This window comes from Xyrauchen texanus, chromosome 44 (assembly GCF_025860055.1).
Source record: "Xyrauchen texanus isolate HMW12.3.18 chromosome 44, RBS_HiC_50CHRs, whole genome shotgun sequence".
Taxonomy (NCBI): domain Eukaryota; kingdom Metazoa; phylum Chordata; class Actinopteri; order Cypriniformes; family Catostomidae; genus Xyrauchen; species Xyrauchen texanus.
In genome coordinates, this window is record NC_068319.1 from 7,942,194 (window position 1) to 7,962,867 (window position 20,674).

General features: G+C 37.1%; 1 protein-coding gene across 1 annotated transcript in view; it reads right to left on the reverse strand.

Annotated features, from left to right (window-relative positions):
- Positions 1-2,071: 2,071 nt before the first annotated feature.
- The window catches only part of dscama (Down syndrome cell adhesion molecule a), a 99,179-nt gene continuing 80,576 nt past the window's right edge, over positions 2,072-20,674 (reverse strand). Inside the window, 17 exon segments of the mRNA XM_052117447.1 lie at positions 2,072-3,721; positions 5,352-5,654; positions 6,283-6,480; positions 7,156-7,323; positions 7,426-7,541; positions 8,151-8,181; positions 8,361-8,537; positions 9,416-9,706; positions 10,279-10,467; positions 11,163-11,261; positions 12,059-12,219; positions 12,855-12,972; positions 13,657-13,810; positions 14,393-14,526; positions 15,210-15,365; positions 17,229-17,375; positions 19,129-19,369. Coding sequence (XP_051973407.1) covers positions 3,372-3,721; positions 5,352-5,654; positions 6,283-6,480; positions 7,156-7,323; positions 7,426-7,541; positions 8,151-8,181; positions 8,361-8,537; positions 9,416-9,706; positions 10,279-10,467; positions 11,163-11,261; positions 12,059-12,219; positions 12,855-12,972; positions 13,657-13,810; positions 14,393-14,526; positions 15,210-15,365; positions 17,229-17,375; positions 19,129-19,369 — 3,033 coding nt within the window. The 3' untranslated portion in view covers positions 2,072-3,371.

Genomic DNA, 20,674 nt, shown 5'->3' on the forward strand with positions numbered 1-20,674 from the left:
CTGTAACAAATGTTGCTAACACAAATATAGCCTATTGCAAAAATGTCCAGGCTTGTACAGCTAATGTACATGCACATTCTCAAGTTGATTGACAGGCAATGTCTGTATCTAAAAGGTGGTTGACTTTTTTTACCTGTAAGGCGGAACTTCCTTTCTACATCCGTTGACCGTTTCTCCCATTCATTTTAATTTCATTGCGATGACGATGTAATATCAACAAACCCTAAAATGACTGTAAAAATTATGATTTAAACAACTTTACAGCTCAAATAATACTCAAGTTTTAAAAGAGGAATTCATTTACGTGCTTTTATAAAATTGTAAGCTTCCATTTCTGCCTTTAAACCCTCCAAAAATGGACCCCATTCACTTCCATTAAAAGTGTCTCGCTGTAACTTCGGTTTTTGCTTTTTTTAAAGAAAAGGATGTACGAGTCCTTTTTTTTTGTACTAATCAACATTATGCCACAAATTCTTTCGATTGAGCTTAATTTATATTGAACCTTGAATATTCCTTTAAGTCTAGAAACTTTAAGAATTTTTTCACCCCACAAATTAAAATCTTGTCATCATTTACTCACCCTCACATCATTCACATTACATATAACTTTCTTTCTAAGGCCACGTCAACACTCAAACGTTTTCGTTTGAAAATGCAATTAATTTTGGTCCTTCCTTCTGCACTGAGATGACCCTCTCCCAAGTGGATACATTTGAAAACGTAGTGTGGATAGGGAAAATGGAGATATTAGAAAATGATGATATATTTGTTTTCATGACGTAGTCATGTGATCAATTTAACCCAAAACAATCAAGATGGCAGACCATGTTGTAGAGACGTTGTTGTGCCTATCCATTTTAATAGCAATGCTAAAGATAAATGTTTCTTTGTGCAACCTTCATATTGCAGTCCTCCAAAAATTACAGGAAGTTCACACGGAATTGCTGTCCAGCGACAGATTACGTGGGCAATTGCGTTTCAGACCATACATGGAAATGACGCAGGGCCACTCTTCTTACATTTTTCTTCGCATGTGCAGTATTGCGCAGGGATTTAAGCATTTTCAGACATTTCAGTGTGGATGAGCAACTTTGAAAAAACTTTTGAAAACGGCAGTGTAGACAGAAAGCATTTCAAAAAAGAAAAACTGTTTTCAAATGTTTTCAGATTAATGTGGACGTATCACAAAAGGTGATATTAGTCAAATGTTTACACTGCTGTTCCATGGCATGGAAGTGGATGGTAGTAGTGTTTGTTTGTATATGAATCAGTGTTTTTGAATGAATCTATTTTAGTTCACTTCTATTGTTTTGTTCGCGAACAACTTGGTGTTATTTCAACGAATCAAATGAATCCATATGATTCAATGAGTCACTCGTAACACACATAAGGCACTCATTTGTTGCCACGTTCTGACAAGGGATGTTATCTGTAGAAATGGTGACAGAATGAATCAGTGAACTAATCTTTTTGGTGAATAGGTTCAAAAGACTCAAATTACTGGAATTCATCAAAATACCCGGCACTACTAAGTATGATCGAGGGCTGTCAAGCTCAAACAATGGCAAAAGTTCAAAATTTGAATGAGCATTTTAGAAATCCTTGGTATTTATGAATCCTGTGCTATATTTTAAACAAATGACATGAGTGTTAGTAAATAATGACAGAATTTTCATTTTGGGTGAACTGTTCTTGAATTCAGTTGTGTTGTGGACTATTTCCATTATGTTTGCTTCGCTAATATTGTTTTGTTTTACCTCCCTGGGCCAATTTTAGGCAGCACACCAGCAAGAAAAGCAGCGTTCTGCTTTCCCTCTGGATTGGAGAATGTGTGGTTGTACTTTCATTGTGTTCCTGCTTCTTACCAGATATTGATGATCCGATGAAGAGTGATTCTGTGTCTTTGCTCTTGATTAAGTGTTTCTCTTTGAAGGCAGTCACACTCATCTCAGTTTAAATATTAAGCTGTTAATTTACACAGCACATCATGTCTTCTCACATCACTCTACCTCTTTTACATCCCAGAATAAAATTAAATGTGTTAACCAAACTGCCAGTTTCATTTGGGGATCAACCTTTTATTAGTCGACAGGATTATCATGGAAAATCTTTTCTAGAGTGTCACAACCGTGAGCACCCTGTCCAAAAAAACAAAAAACAAACAAAAAGGTGAGAAAACATAAACATTTTAAAATGAGTATAGCGAGGACAATAGAATTATCTAATCAAATATAGCGAAATATTATCTCACAGAATTCTTTAATCATAACTCTCCCTGCAAGACAGTTTGGTGCAGAGCAGCAACAATAACATATTGCTACCATACAGTCCATAATCCTATAAAACTGGTCATGGTTATTTATTAGTATCATCATAATTGTAATTCTTATCTTTTTAGGGGATCTCTTTAGATTGTCTCAGTTTTCCCTGTAGCGGAGCATTACTGCAATGCAGCAAAAATAAATCTAGTGATGACAACAGAGAGAGCGTGCACTAAAGACACTTCCTAGTGCACTACATACGGGTGGTCAAATCTCTCCCAACATGCTAAATCAACCTTTACTTGTACCACAGCTGTTTTACAAGAGATTTTATCATTTAATTTGCTCATGCTCTCTGATGTCATGGGCGAGATACAGTACAGTAGAAAGCAAAAGTGTTTTACGGATTTTCATATTGCACCATTAGAGAATGGAACACAAATAATCATTAATCAAGACTTTTCTAGGTTAAACAAGATATGTGCAAACATGACTAAAGGACTTTATTAAGCATATAAAAACAAAAATCCCTGTAATACCCACAAATAAAAGTGATTTCTCATTTTATATATATCTTTTTATATATTTATACTCATAAGAATACGAAATCTTCACATTTTATTATTTTTCTGGTGAAAAAATTCTGGGCTGGACCTCAGTTTTCATACTGCCATCTTTGTTTTAAATCGGTTCATCCCCATGCACTCCCAGGAAACAGATTTCAACAGTCAGAGAACGGTGACAACTTTGGACCAGTGGTAATCACACTCGCTTGCACACATCGTTATCTCAAACTAGTTACACAAGTAGAAAATAAAAACGAAAACATAATGGGCTCTCAGTCATTAGTTTGTGCACACTTACCGCTAAATAAATAAATTAGTAAATGATCATATTCATCGTTAATAATAAGAATAATATAATAAAATCATTTTGGTAATCTGTTCGTGTGGAGTCCTTCTGAAGAAGTGAATTCACCGTTTAAAAAAACATCAAATAAAACTGTTAGAAGTGGCCCTTCCGAATGGCAAGGGAAACATATATACAACCGTGCGTGAAGAGTTCACATTTTGCTAGTTTTTTGTTTTGTTTGCAGCTGTCCGTTCTTTGTTATACCAGTGTGTAGGACTTTGCGTACAGATTGTTGTTCTGTTTTAAGTGTCCTCTGGAGTCCAGCAATGATTCCTGGGAAGTGCTGATTTTGGCAGCCTGTGCCAAGTCCGATCCGGCCTCTCTCTGCGGGAGCGTTGAGGCCGTGCCTGGCTGCCACTGCTGCACGTCCCTGCTGGTTGGCACCTCCATGGGCGTTGGCTCCAGCAGGGCAGGGCGCTTTAACGATCGGGTCTTCTGTGGCTCCAAACAGGCCTGACCCATCGCCGCCTCCCGAGACCCTCCGGAAACACCCCGGTTCAAAAGGAAGTCCATTCGCAGGTATGGAGGCAGGTGTACGAGCTCCCCTCCTACAGGAAGAGAAAGGGAACGGTTTTCACCAATGACAACTTAGAATATTTAGTGGTGCTATTTATTACTATAGCTCATACTTAGGGTAAGTGATTTGAACAAACACCTAACCCAATGTTTTAAACTTTGTCATGTAACTTGTCACGCACCGTGCATTAATGAGACTTTTAACCCTTAAATGCATACCTGAGGTCTTTAGTGACCCGGGACTTCATTCCATCTCTGTACCTCATCCATTTTTTGGAGTTATGCCCACACCTCTTTAGTATTCCTTAATCTTACACTTATTAAAAGTGTAACACCAAAAAATGCCAAAATTGCAGATTTGATTTTTTTATTTGTATTTTTTATAATGGCTTGAGTACCAAAAGTGTATAGGGTCATTAGAGAGTTTAGTTGTATTTTTTTGCACTTTCATAAATTATATTTTTATTATTCATAACTATTCAAGTTTACTACTACAGGATATATATTTCTTTGTTTATTACAGGATAAATTAGTAATATATTCATACAAATAAATCGTATAGATCACGTTGATTTTCTGTGCAACAATGGTGAATTATCTGTATTTCATATGCGATTACACATACAGATTATACATGCTATTTCTTACTCAAGGTGGCACTGATGTTTCAGTGATTGACTTGATTTACATTTGACATTGCTATTTGATGAAAAAACAACAACATGTAAGTAAACTATAGCAAGTTTAACAAATGAACAGTATGATATGATTATTGTCATTTGGGTGCACTATTGAAATTAAGTAAGTTTTGCATCTATTTAGACTCAATAAGTGCCTGAGAAAATACTTAGCTTGTGCAGCTTATGTTACATGTTGCTCAATATGTGTTTGACAGCCAGATGCATCTCGTGAAATTTCAGTGTGAAAGTAATGAATCCTGTTCTAGATTTGTCCTGATTTGTTGCATTATCGTTAATATATGAAAAATAAAACATCAAAATTGATCAAAATATACAGTATTTAAATATATTATTTTCTAATTGTCTTGACGGATGAGAAAAGGGGTGAAAAATTCCCATAGACTTGCATTGAAAGAGGGAGCCAAGACATATCTATGGACCAGTAATCAAACAGCAAAAAAGCCCCAGTGAACTCATAGCAATATACAAAAAACTACTCACAACACTTTAGCAGACAATATAACAATTCTAGTTATATCTGCCATTTCCTTGTGCAACTTACACCATTGATCGAGTCAATGTTGTTGTGTCAGGCAGGACAGGTTGCTCAAAACAAACAGAGGAAGTTTAATCAGGCCTTTTTAATCAATCTGTTTAACAAATAGAGTGTAAGATCATTTATGAGAAAAAGAGTTTTCTTATTAGAGTATCTTATTAGTAGTGCAAGATGAGTCGTCAATATTTTTGGTCTGTCTACCTGGAAGAGAAAAACATATTGCGTATATCTGTTTGAAAGTTAAATAGATAACTTTTAGCTGTACACTAACATATACAGTTGACCTCAAAGCTAATTGACATGAACTTAAAGCCCCAAAACTCCCATTTTTATTACATAAGTTCTTTTAAGACCAGCTGTAATGCCAGTCAGATTAACTGGTAGAGCTATTTTTCCAGGCTGATCATTGCGTTCCAGCGCTCTCACCTGGTCTGTGGGCTTTGGGTACGGCCATGTTTATGACCCGGCAGACATCTTGGGGTTTGGGCGGTGAGGCAGTGAACCTGCAGATGCCTGATTCTGATGGTGTACTGGAGGTCAGACTGTCCGTGTAATCGTTGGTGCCAGCGGTCATCTGCTCAGAGGACGTGTCTGAGATGAAGCACTCAGTGATGGTGAACTTGGCGTGTCGCAAATGTTCCTCCATCTTGGCATGTTCGTAGGCTCTGGCCAGCTCTTCGTACGTAGAAGACGCGCTCTCTGTGGAGACCATGCTGCTGCGAGCGCGGTCTGAACACAATGGGTCAGAACTCAACATCACTGTACACTTCAAACAGAAGACATTTTAGCTTTGATTTCACATATGGATGCAAATAGACGTTCTAATCTCTTCAAAGAGAAGTGCAGTAGGCAGTTTCTAAATTTTCAGATCAAAACCTCAAAATCTAAACTTTCTAATGAAAAACCTTCATTGTTAAAGCAGTGTCCACACCGATAGTGCCAAACATTGGGTTACATTGCTTTAGGGTGTCTATTAAATATTTAAATATGCAGTATTTCATTTTGTTTTTACATCATAACATTTTTAGTTTTACATTTTTCAAAATCCTAAAAGTTCCTGTTTATTTCAAGGTTTAAAGTTCAATTTGAAACTCAGATTTTTTATGTTTAAAAATAGCAAAACCATTTTACGGTGTAATAGCTATTTAAAAATACAAATACAATTCCTAGAAATCAATTCAGGTTATCTGTAAATACATAGATTTTATTTCAGAAGGACTCCAGTGTAGAAAGCTTTGTTGATTATAATGGGAATTATTTATTTGAGACACGTCGCAACACACCAAAAGTGTAACAAAAGCTTAATAAATAAACATGTATTTTCATTGTAGGCTGTTTGGGAGATTAGTAGACTGACCTGTGTCCTGGGATGGACTGACGCTGTAGCTATCGCTCTCCTTGTCCACTGAGCCGGCCACTCTGGGCGTTCCCAGCCTCCAATCCGTGCTGAGTGTGTGGGCGGAGACAGGGGGGTGGGGGCGGTTCAGTGTCCACTGACTGGCGTAGCGATTGCGAGCTGCAGGACCGGCTTTAGCTGTACGCCGTGATGTAGGGTCTGAGGACAGTTATTAAATGTTTTTTTTATACTATAATGAAATATTCACTACATTTTTTACATCTAAATAATTACGTAAAAAAAGTTATAGGATTAGTTTACACAAAATGTTATATTCAAACCCGTATGACTTTCGTTTGTGGAAAACAAAAGTGTATATTGGAAACATAATTCACTGAAAATCTTGACCTCCACTCTTGCTTTCCTTGGCGTGTTCATAAGAGAAGTAGCAAGGTTCGATTTGTGAATGGACGATTAGTTTGAATTTGATCTTTTCAATAAATCAGTTGTTCCAGTTCAGAAAACCAACTGGAATGATTTGTTTACAAATCACTGCTACTCAATGACTCATGGCCCAGTCATGAACAGTTAACAGTCAACTGAAGCTGAAGATCATGGGTGAATAATGACTAGAATTTCGGCCTATTCCTCACACAAAACTATCATTTGATTTCAGAAGACATGGAATATACCACACAAAAGTTATGGCATTTTCATTGTGCCTGTTTGTTATTTTGAAGCCCCAGTCCTCATTCATTCCATTTTAAGGAAAAAAGTGGCCAAGATATTCTCCAACAATTCACCATCATACAGGTTGGAACAACATGAGGGTAAATTAATAATTAAATAATTAACATTTTGGGGTGAACTATCTCTACAAGTATTTGTACTTACTCGAGAGACTGCTCTTACTCGTCCCAGGTCGTACATCAGAAACGTCCACCAGAGGACCAGTGGCCTGGGACAGTGACTGATAGTGGACGGAGTGCGTGACGGTGGCTGACTTCTGTTTGGCAGTTTCTCCAAAATCGTTATCGGTCAACAGCACTGTTGATCTGTCATCTAAAAGTGAGGGGAGAGGTGGAACTATTAGAGTCTTCTATAGTATCGCTGATTCTCAGATAAACGTTCAGGTTGGTGAACAGTTCAGTGAACACAACTCACCCACTGTTTCCATGGTGTCTCTCTCTTCAATGAGCAGCTGCGCTCGGGGAATGTCGATGTGCATGCGGAGGGTCTGCTGTTGTTTATTCATTGTGTCTGAAGGCCTTGTGTTTTTACTGCCGGAAAACACAAACAACACTGTGAATAACATCTCAGCTTTCAAAAGGTGACAATTAAGAAAAATAAAGCATTTAATGAGCTCAACCTCATTTTGTTCCATCCCCGTATGACTTTCTTTTTTCCGTGGAACACAAAAGGACGTTTTGAAGAATCTCCAAGCTGCTAATTTACACGTCAAAGAAATCATTCAGACCGATTTTGTGAAGCAAATTAACCAATTTATTGAACAGACATCGCTACTTCTCTCATTAATGCACCAAGGAGAGCTAGGGTGGATGTCAAGATTTTCAGTGAATATTCACTTAAATTTCGATCTATCTGTCACACAAAGTCATCGTAAGATTTTAGTAGATTTGGAATATAATGCACAAGTCATACAGTATATGGACCAATTTTATGATACATTTAGGGTGCTTTTTTGGAGCTTGACAGCCCCAGTCCTCATTCACTGGTAGTATATGGAGAAGAGTGTCCAGGATATTCTTTAAAACATAAAATATTTGTGTTCAAAGGGAGAAAGTCATACAGATTTGGAACGATATGAGGGTGAGTAAATGATCACGTTTTTTGTTTTACATTCCTTTAAAAAGTAAAAAATTGTGTACCTCATAAGCATCTCAGCCAAACTTTTTGCATCTGTGGAACAAACAATAAGCTTTATTAACACATAAACTGAATATTAATGTACTGTCGAGTCATAAAAAATAAGGCTTACACAGGTAAATTCTCAACTGCAACATATGATGCCTATATGTATGCGTACAAATCTACATGTTTTTTTTAAATAGAAAAATAGAGCTATAAGAACATCTGACCCCTGAGCCTCTTCAGCCTTTGCTCTCTCCTCCTCCTCCTCAACACCATGAGCAGGATGAAGAGCAGCACCATTCCGACCAGGATGCAGGAGATGGTCACCATCATCTTCATCCCTTCATTGCTGGTTTTCTTCACAGGGTCCTTCACTGCGGTCTTCACCAGTGGAGGAATGGTGCCTTTGAACACAGAGCCATAATACATTTATTTTTAACTTTAACAAAGCGTGACTGCTGTGTGAATTTTCTATTTCCATTTTTTATTTGTAAATAGTAGCATCTAATAAAAATGCAAAAAAATAAATAAATAAAAAGAATTCTGGAGCAAATAGATTTCCCAAATTTGAGGAATTTTAAATAATACCATATTATAAAAAGTCAGATTTTTTTTAAATCAAATTGTTTATTATGTTTCCAGCAGTGTTGGTTATTCATGTTTTTGAGATGTTAAAGACATTACATCAGAAATTAGCATAATGAATTCAGATTCAAAGTAATGGCCAGCATTAAGCCTCTGAAAGCAACATTTTCAGCTTTTGGATGAACCCATTGATTCTCAATGTGATAATGCACAGTCAGTATAGGATTTCTCAGGAAAATATGTGCTAAAGTACACATTAGTGTACACTGTGTTTATCAGAATGGTGTTTCACGATAAATCTGTAAAAAAAAAACAATTTTGACTCAAACAGGTTTCAATGTAAAAAACGTAATCAGGTTTCTTAGCTGAAGTAGTTTTGTTGGCGTTTCTCCCAAAGACAAACTCCGCTGTGGTAGGCACCACGTTGTTTGGTCACATGACTCAGTGTGGCAAAAATGTAACCCTTTACTGACAGCACAGAGTCTCGTGAACTGAGATCAGTCTATTTAAATTAATTTAAATTATGCGTTGCGTATAATGAAGCCAAAATACAATGTCCACACATGTGTATGTGTAAAAAGTTGAAAATTCTTGATATTGTTGTGTGCTATCAAAGCCCAATGTCAAACAAAAATGATTTAAATCATTTGAGGTTTGAAAACATAAACCCATGGATACCACCACACAGAGAACTTACTGCCATCGTAGTTCAGAGTGGAAAATTTTACACGTTTCTCAGCCAGTCCGGCGCTGTTATAGACCTTCATCTGAAGCTCATACCAGGTGGCTTCCTGGAGGTCCATCAGGTTGTAGCTCTTGGTTAGAGAAGTGCGCTTCGCCTTAGTCCACACAGGGCTGTCCATCGGCCGATATTCCAAAGTGAAGGAAGTTATTGGACAGCCACCATCATTCCAGCCAATCAGGTTGAGTTTGACGCATGTGGTGTTAATGCTTGCAAACAGCTCTTGCTCTTTGGAGAACTGCGGCTCTGTGATGGGTAAAGAGGACGGCGTAGAACAGGAAGTAAATAGAGGTGAAACAGAAGTGTTTGTTGAGGATTGCAATTTTTGCAAACCTGCAAAGTGCTAATTGTTTTGACTGAACAACAATTACAAACCAGTATTTTAGACTAATAATACAATTAGAACTACAGAGCAAAAAATGCAAGTATGCACTGCAGACAGGGACGCGGTGAAGTGGGACATTTCTGTACCACTAGCATCACCAAACGAAATTGCAAAATAAACAGCTGTTTTCCAATAGGTTTCCTGAACATTTCCCAAATCTGCTATTGGTTGGCCATAAAGGTAGCCCCTCCCCAAACCCATGCCATTGGTTAAGCCAATTCTGCTGTGTTGGGATGGTCGGGATGCTCAAGCAAACAAGAGCAATGTTTCGATAGCACCACATAGCCACCATGTTAACACTTTAAGTCCAACTTACAAATAGGACTTAAAGTTATTTCTGCATATTAAGATGCAAGAAAGCATTTTAACATAAAAAACTACACACTTCAGCTTTAATACTGATACACAAACAGCACTTGCAGTGCTACCCCACCTTTCCCATGCGTCTTTGCTTCGATTATCTCACTGATTCGGCCCGGCCCGACAGCATTCTGGGCTGTTAGTGTGAACTTGTACCAGGTGCCACAACTGAGGTTCTCCAGGCGGTAGGAACGCTCGCTAGGACTGATGGAAATACTTCCCCATTTCTCACTGTTGTCTTCCGAGTATTGCAGAATATATCCTGCATGAAGAAACATAGCGGAGGACAAATAGAAAGTTAGACACACAGAATGTAACTTTAAAGTTTGCACACATTGTGCTCAATATCTAAATTGGTTGCTGTCTTTAATACTAATAATAAAACATCAAAATTAATGTAAAGGTAGTTTTACTATTGTAATATTGTAGTAAACATGTTTTTAATGGCAGAAACCATAGATCTGATTCAATTAACAATGGTGTTACTACAGTAATATTGTGTTTATATAATTGTTTTATTTTATAAACATGTTAATTTTGTGGTTACTATGATTTCACTACAAAATACCATGGTGATAATATGTTTACTGTAATAAAACCACATGATAAAGTTTTTTTAAGGGAAGGTAAGGGTTAGGTTTAGTGGTAGGGTGTCTGTGGGACTCTAAAGAAACACAATAAACATGCTGCAGTGATGTCACTACACTGTATGTTAGTATTTACTTAGGGGAGCAAATAGTATCTGACACAATTTGCAAACCACCAAGTTGAAAAAACACCCAATTACGGTATTTGCAACATGACTTGAATGCAGCATTAATCAGATTTCAAACCTTGTACTGTACTTATGTGCTAGATTTCTTTCTGGATTTGAGCCAGTTCCACCAAAGAATCAGATTTTTTCTGCCTGTCTGAACAAGGCCTAAATCATGATCATTTAGGAAAGACATCGCTCACCTCTGATTGAGCTCCCACCATTATCTCCTGGTATCCAGGACACGGTAATGGATGTGGTGGTTGTCTTGGTCACAGTGAGTCGAGGCTGGTCAGGGGGGACTAAATATGATATTTACAAAAGTGAGAAATACTGTGCAATAAGAGGATTATTCAGTGGCCATACAAAACAATTTAAGGAATAGTTCACCCAAAAATTTAAATTCTCACATTTTTTACACACCCTCATGCCAACCCAGATATTCATGACTTTCTTTCTTCTGCTAAACACAAACAACATTTTCAGAAGAATATTTCAGCTCTGTAGGTCTATACAATGCAAGTCAACAGGTTCTGAAACTTTAAAGCTCCAAAAGCAAATAAAAGCAGCATAAAAGTAATCCATATGACTTCAGTGGTTAAATCCATGTCTTCAGAAGTGATATGATAGGTGTAGGAGAAAAGATCAATATTTAAGTCTTTATTTATTTTTTTACTATAAATCCTAAGCGCTCTTCTCTCCTAAGAGTTCTTCTACTTTTGTTTTTGGTAATTCACATTCTTCATGTATTTCGCCTCCTACTGGGCAGGGAGGAGAATATATAGTAAAAAAGGACTTAAATATTGATCTGTTTCGCATCCACACTAATCATATCTTATGGATCCACACATATCAAATCTTATGGATTCATTTTATGTGGCCTCTATGTGGTTTTTTGAGCTTCAAAGTTTTGGACCCTTTTGACTTGCATTTTATGGACCAGCAGAGCTGAGACATTCTTCTAAAAATCTTAATTTGCGTTCAGCAGAAGAAAGAAAGTAATACACATCTGTAATGGTATGAGGGTGAGTAAATGATGAGATACTTTACATTTTTTGGTGAACTATCCCTTTAAAAATTTACCACATTGCCTGATTACCTTGGACTTGCAGGTTCAAAGTTATTTCGTCTGATCCCCAGTTATTGCTGCCGACACACGTGTAGTACCCAGAATCCTCTGCTTTTACAGTCTTAATGACGAAGCTGCCATTACCATGGATACTGCGTCTTCCATCAATGACCGCAGGGGCCGGGCTCCCGCTGTCGAGAAACAGTGTGAATTGTCAATGAAGTGTGTAGAGTTTGAAATTTCACAGCATTCCCCAATAACTAATATGACTTAGTCATTGGGGAACGTGTTTAGACATTTTGCATGCTCTTAGAATGAAAGGGTAATGCTGCAGTTTGATTTTCACTTTGAAAATTAATTCAGAAAGAAATACATATTGAAATATCTAGCGTTTGCATAAAAGCAGGTTATCCACGGTCATATACAATCAAGGAATCTGAACGAATTCAGGCCTGGAAACCTCAAGGAAATGAATACATTTGTAAAAAGACATGTACATTTCTATTTTAATATAGGTTTTATTGTTATGCACAACTCTAAAATATTTAATTGGTAAATATGAATCTTTGTGGGTGCAATTGCTATAACATTTTTAACCCTAAATTCTGTATTTATCCATTTATCACAATCGACTGGAAAAGTCATGGAAATCAGTCCGAACGTGCGATTTCTGTTTCTGAATCTCCCCAAATTCAAAACTGTCCTTGGTCTTTATTCAAATATGCTCATGTTTTATTCATTCGGTGGATACATTTGTCAATATTTTGTTTGAGATTGTAAATTCCATGCATTATGCCTCTGGTGATCCTGACCCTGGTTTGTTTACCTTTCCTTCAGCCATTTGATAGCAGGAGGTGGGTCTCCAACCGCTCTGCAGGGTAAAACAACATCCCTCATCCATGGTGTTGTGACAGTGCCACTGAATGTGAGGATCTTGGCAGGAGCTGTTGAGATATTAAATCACCCCAATTTATTGTTTTATTGATCTGTGAAAGATTAATACTTCACAAACATCCGTTTTAAATTTGACTGCAGAAAACCAATACTGCAAATTAGAAAGTACATACTGTATGTATTTATTTCAGCATAGAGTGCCCCCCAAAAGTATTTGGACAATTAACAATGTACTCTATGAATATTAATATATAACTAAATACCAAACGAAACAGCACTGATTTTAAAGAAACATAGTACAAGCATATGTACTTTTCAAGCAAAACAATAAAACATTACATGCTAGTTGGTTAAAAGTATTTGCAGAAATGGCTAAACAAAGTCAATCTTTATTTGTTTGCAGATGCCAGTTGGTTTGAAATTTAATGCAATGGCATTCATACATTTTTAAGTATGGCTTAATAGTTCAAATGCTTTTTGGGGACACTGTATATTTTATACTATGCATTTTAAATCAGCATATTTTTACACCATGGAATATTTAGCATTCTGAAGATCGCTGTTACCTTATTATCATGCTTCTCATGTGAGAGTGCAGAGAACTCAAAATACAACACCACGGTTAATTACTCCACGCAGTCAACTTACAAATTACAGACATGGGGGGTTGACTAAAAACACTCTGCAGATCAGCTTGCTTTTCCCACTTAAAACTTAGGAATGAAGGAACTCACCTTTGGCCAGAGGTTCAACAGTGATGATGTCACTGCTGTTGCCACGCCCGGCCGCAGTAACAGCAATCACCCAGATACTGTACTTCCTGTTGCGTATAAGATTGTGCACCCGGTGCAGGAATTCATCTGGGTCCACTTCAAACTCACTAACCACCTGAACGAAAAATTGAGAGACAAACTGCACTCACTGTATGCAGTATAGGGTTTCAATTACCAATTGTTTAACTTTTTATTTGGTCTCCCCCAATGTTGAATATTTGGCTACATTCTTGTATATTTTCCTGGCTTTGACACATAGGAGGAGGGATTGACTTTGAATAATTTTGTGCCTGCTGAAAGCAGTCTTTATTTGCACATGCTAATTGCGCCGGCGGTAGTATTGCAATGTTAATTGCGTCAAGCAAATAGCACTGACTTTTGTAAATAAGGCACAATCCATAATAATGGAATTATTTACATAGAAAGGTGCTGTGTTTACACTGAAAATATAACAATTATTGAATTTAAATACACATGGCACAGTGCTATACTAGAACAGAGAGCGTGGTTAATGAATACTGCAGGCAAAAGTGCCACAATTGTTTCATGAATACACCCTAGAATGTTTTAAAAACTGTGACCACAGATGCAAGTGGAGTCATTTTGATCTCAAGTTTGATGGCACAGCATTGTCTCAATAGCCAGCCTGATGCTCTTCTCTCCTGTTATTTTGAGACTAAAGTTTGGAGAGTCTTACCGTGGGATATGAGCTGGAACAGAACACTGTGTATTTCCTAATGATGCCATTGAGTTTCATTGGAGGGAGCCAGGAAACATATACTACAGAGCTGGAAGCAGCAGCTGCCTTCACCCCGCCAGGCGGACCCGGCACTGCAGAGACAAGAGTCAGGCTGTTTTAGGAATGGATAGCTAATTGCTTTAGTGCTTCCACATCTGGTTAAGGCACAATGTTAAAATCAACATGAAATCAAAATTCACTCTGATTCTCAAAGGGATATTTCACTCCAAAATGAAAATTCTCTCATAATTTAATGTCATGCCACCCCAGATGTGTATGACTTTCTTTCAAACAATCAAAGATTTTTAGAAAAATATATCAGCTCTGTAGGTCAACACGATGCAAGTGAATGGTGAACAGAAATGTGAAGCTCCAAAAATCACATGAAGGCAACATAAAAGTAATCCTTAAGATTCCAGTGGTAAAGTCTATATCTTCAGAAGTGATATGATAAGTGTGGGTGAGAAACAGATTTAACCACTGGAGTAGTGTGGATTATTTTTCTGCTGTCTTTATATGCTTTTTGGAGCTTCAAAATCTTGGTCAACATTGAAAGGACCTACAGAGCTGAGATATTCTTCTAAAAATGTTAGTTTGTATTCAGCAGAAGAAAGAAAGTCTTACACATCTGGGATGTCATGATGATGAATAAATGATGAGATAATTTTCACTTTTGGGTGAACTATCCCTTTAATAAACGTTCCTGGTCTGATTGTAAACAATTAATCGATGCGGTTTATAACACTAGTAAAAGAGCCTGAAAGAATGTATATACCATCCTCTTTGGTGCGAATGTAGATCTGGTCACTGCGTACTCCGTCTCCTGCTCTGGTGAAGGCCAGCACCTGGATACTGTAGTTGGTGTATTTCTCCAGACCCTCCAACTCCAGTGGGGTCTTCTGGGTAGTGACGTTTCTTATTTCCCCCAGTTCTGCGGGGCCAAACAACAAAACCATTTAGAAATATGAAATCATCCTCAAGACTATCCAAAAATATATACAAAGGTACAATATTTCAGAAATTGAGACTGAAGTTTTTTAAAGATGTGTAAACTCTCCCTAATTCTCTACATTCAGCAAAGTTGCAGGTTTAAAATCTCTTCACTTTTTATCTACTTCGTTCTCTCTCTCTATTCTCTCCAATATATCATTCCTGGAGCACTTCCTCATGCTGCCATAGCCTGGAAAGCAGCCACTGTCTTTTCTCCTTGGTGCTGATTTTTATGCCAGAGTTGCCTGGCTTGAATTCCGCTGCTTCGTAATAAGGCAATTTAAAAGCAAACAGCTCCTGGAAAGAGCGGTATCGAGATAATGTGTGCTGTGAGTTTGTTTTACTGAGCAGGACTTGATCCACAGTCATAAAGCAGCCAATTACACAGGTATGTATAATGTATTATACTGCTCTCTGGTTTGTATGATCGATTTACTTGCCTCAAAGTTTAAATCACAAATGAGAGGCCTATCTCGAAAATTCAGGTCTGTGTGTTGGCACAACTCTTATGAAAAGAGACTATTGCTGAATCCCAATTCGCATACTTGCACTAAATGCACATACTGTGCTGGTGATGGTGCAGAATGTACTTATGATTATTGACACAGACTACACTGCAGTACAAATGTGTCTTGATACCATAGACCACTTTGTTGTATAGCAGTATTCCCATGTTTAAGCAAATCATCTAAAAACCTCAATTAATTATTATTATTATTTTATTTTTTGCAAGGGGTTGTTGGCAATATTAGCTCAAAAAGCATGCATGTGTGCACACTTATAAAATCAGAAATGATACACCAATGTACAATGATTTTGGAAACACTATTCCTAATCTGACAAAATATAGGCTTTTGCTATGTTCTTAATGTGCATACTACCATACTAATCTTGCTTTGTCTGCAGTATATACAGCAGAAATAGTAACAGTAGTACTGTATGCTATTATGGACTCAACTGTATGTTTGGAATGGAATAGCTTACTACTTACTGAATACTGTGCATTATACACAATATACTAAAAGTAGTCATTATTTCATGCTAAATGTTTCAAACATTGTTGTCATGAATTTTGTTTATAAATCTCAACTTTTTACAGAAAATGTGCACAGTAAACATACTATATACTGCAGAAATAGTAAAAGTACTATGTCAGTGTGTTCTGAACAGATCCTTTAGTACAGCCTATGGTATGGATTGTATTATATTGGTTTCATTTGGCATACTATAGAAGAATTCACAATTGAAAAGGTATATTCTGCCCCCCAGTGGTCCAAGGATGTAAAATACGAAGTGATGTTGTTTTTTTTAACGTCACTGCATTCCATATGCATCCTTAGACACCAGAACTTGAAAATATTTAGAGTTGAACCATAAGCAACTTATATTAGTTTAATAAGCTCGCTGAAGAAGATTAGGGGTTAAGATATGAGCTGTCAGTACACCATGAGCTGGAAGATATGATGAATAAGGCCATAGAGATATTAGGCAGATTGTTAGTCTCAGTCACCATTCACTTTCATTGCATGTTCCTTTCATTTTAATGAAAGTGAATGGTGACTGAGACTAACATTTTGCCTAGCATCGTATTTTGTGTTCCATAGAAGAAAGAAAGTCATACGGATTTGGAACAACACAAAGAGAGTAAATGGTGACTGAATTTTCATTTTTGGGGGAACTATACCTTTAATCCCTGGTTGTAGTTTGAGAACAATAAACTGCTTTAGATTAAAAAATCTCTCCTGAATAAAAAAGTGGTGTTATGTAGACATGGTCTGAATTCATGTTGGTGTCTGAGCTGTACCTCCGTCTGGTAAATTGGCCCAGTAGATGACACGGAAGCCCTGTAAAACACCATTGAGGGCTTCCCTGGGTGGAGTCTGCCAGGACAGAGAGATGCTCTCAGGGGAGGAAGCAGTGGCCACAACCTTCTCTGGAGCTCTGCTGGGTACTGAGAACATTAGAACAAAATAATTTGTAAAAATCAGTCAAAACCACATTTCAGAAACCAACAGTACAGCAGAATTACTTCAGTAGGTGAAACTGACATTTAAACATTGTCTTTGGAATATTCCTTGCAATAGTAATCCACAATTTCCAGCACTGCTAACATGCCAAGTACCCACTAGGTGGCAGCAAATGAGGAGAAAACACTTAAAGGAATATTCCAGGTTCAACACAAGTTAAGCTCAATCAACAGCATGTGTGGCATAATATATAAGGACTTGTCACTCCTTTTGTTAAAAAATTAAAGGGGTTACGAGGTTACAGTGAGGCACTTACAATGGAAGTGAATGGGGCCCAATTTTTGGAAGGTTTAAAGGCAGATATGTGAAGCTTATAATTATATAAAATCACTTCTGTTAAAAACCAAGTATTATTTGAGCTGTAAAGTTGTTCAAATCATAATTTTTTAAAGTCGTTTTAGGGTTTGTTGATATTACATCATAATAACAACAAAGTTAAATTGGCTGTAACTTTACACAGAAAAGATTTGTGATTTTACATTTACATTTACGTTTATGCATTTGGCAGAAGCTTTTATCCAAAGCGACTTACAGCACTTATTACAGGGACAATTTCCCCGGAGCAACCTGGAGTTAAGTGCCTTGCTCAAGGACACAATGGTGGTGGCTGTGGTGATCAAACCAGTGACCTTCTGATTAACAGTTATGCTCTTTAGCCCACTACGCCTACACTACGCCGCCACCACCACTCCATAATCTCATTTTATCACACAAAAACTATGTTATTAACATGCATATTGTTTATGTTTTGTGGCTATACTGCTAAAATAGTGAGTATTTTACGTTTACGCATTGGCCATATTCACTTCCATTGTGTCTCACTGGTACCCAGATTTTTGCTTCTTTTTTTTTAAAGAAAAGGAGGGGCAAGTCAAAATAATTTTTGTGGTAATCCATATTATATTCTTTTAAAGCTGCAGTGTGTAATTTTTCAATGTTAAAGTACTTTCTCATATGCCAGTTAAATGTGCAAAGACAACCATACAGATGTTTTCTTACATACGTACATATACATATGCCTGACATTGGCTCATTCAATTGTGTGAAATTGGGATGGGACTACCCGTTTGTGGTTCTTTGTTGAGGAGCTTTTGAGAAATTAAATGAATCATTCAAAAATAAATAATACAAAAAATAATAATGTTGGCAATCCCTGCCAACCCATCTGTTGACCACAACCTCATAATTCATCTTGGTTCAATGCTTCTAACACCAACCAGGACCGCAAGTAATTTAGGAGTGGTGTTTGATTACTATCTAAACTTCACTGCCCACATCTCATCAACCACCTGATCTTGCAGTTATGCACTTTACAACATCACAAAAATCAGACCTTTCCACTGCAATTAAACCAACCAAAGAGGGACCACATCATATCCCTCTTGATCTCACGCCACTGGCTACCTGTGGCTATCTTTGACTTTCAGGACAGCTGATGGAATAGTACCCTCTTACTTCAACTCACTCCTCCAGAAGTATGTCCCCTCTTGCTCCCTGTGATTAAAGAATGAGCGATGCCTGGTGGTTCCATCGCAACGAGGCACAAATTCAATCTCCAGAACATTCACATTCTCTGTTCCTCAGTGGTTGATTGTGCTTCCAGCATTTACAGCACCATTTGTGGATCATTAAATACCAAATGTCCCATTCAGAATTTAAAAGATCAAAGTGACTTACCATCCTCCATTGTAGTAGCACGGACCTCACTAGAAGCGGGTCCTGGACCAGCGCTGTTACTGGCCTGTGCCACCACCTCGTACTCTGTGAATTTCCTCAGGTTATTGAGGCTCAGGGTCTCTGTCTCCCCCGTGGCCTCGATACTGATGCAGATGAACTGGTGACTACCATTTATGGAGTGTTCTCTGTGGCAAACCTGGTATCCCCTGATCATGCCATTCTGGAGGTGTTTCATTGGCGCCTATTAATGATAAATTTATATTTAGAATAATGGTCTTCCAAGCAACACCTCAGTTTTTAGCATAAGCCTGTATACTGTATATAGTGACTGAGGTCCAAGAATCTGAGATTAATGGTGAAAATGCTTCTAATTTGCATTTCTCAATACAGTTATTATTATTAGCATTAACAATTTGAATGGAAAGTTCAATTTATAAGTATTGCTATGTCCTCTCCCAGAGCTGGAATAGACTCCACATGATTGATGATGTATGTTATCCCAGCGTGATTTTGAGATGAGAAGGAATTCTGAACTTTAGTACAGTACAAGAAGTTAACATGGTCAATGTCACAAATCTGCTTAATTGATTATTGACCAAGAAATAGTGCCAAATCTTTAATGTTTCTTATTAATTTAACTTCAGAACATTCTTTTTTTTACTTATCAAAATATGACAACGTTCTGTATTATTTGGGCTGAGAATTAATATTTGACTGTTTAACGTGTACATTTGTTAATGCAATTAATGCAGTTTCCGTTTTTTTTTACTTCCTGAAACTTCACTAACATTTCCCCCCACTTTCTGTGGCTAAAATGGGCATATAAAAATTTTCAGTAGGCACACGCACAACTCCACTGCACATCCTAGCACAGAAACTGACTGTGTGGAGCAGTATATGCTTATTTATTATGAGTGATTCATGTCCCAGGTATAATAAACACGTGAGTGGATTTACTGTATAGAGAATGTAGACTTCACCCACAAGTGGTGAGACAGATGTGGACGAGCTGCCGTATCTCTTTGCATTGCCTGAAAAAGCTCACTGACTGGTACAGTTTATATACTATACTTTTAGTATATTATGTATAATTGCACAGTCAATAGAGCCACCACATGAGAGAGACCCAGCATGTGCACAGTAGAGATTGTACGTATGCTTAATTGTATCTTGCCAATAAAGATATGAATTAAATCTGCAAATTTGACCCTGCTATTAAACAAAGTCCATGGCAGAAGATTTAGCCAAATTTTTAATTATAGCATGTCCATTGATTTTATGGCACGTATACTCTGCATATACTAGTATCAAATATTTATACCTGTAAAAAAAGTGTCTAATAAAACCAAAAAGCAATTTTTTAATAATTCAAATAAACGATGACTAACCAATTTCTGGCAAGTTAGTTGAGACAAAGTAAAAGTATATGATTATATTTAAATGTTCATGATTAATCGAGATTATTTCTGAAAATTGTGCTATTAAGTATATATATATATATATATATATATATATATATATATATATATATATATATATATATATA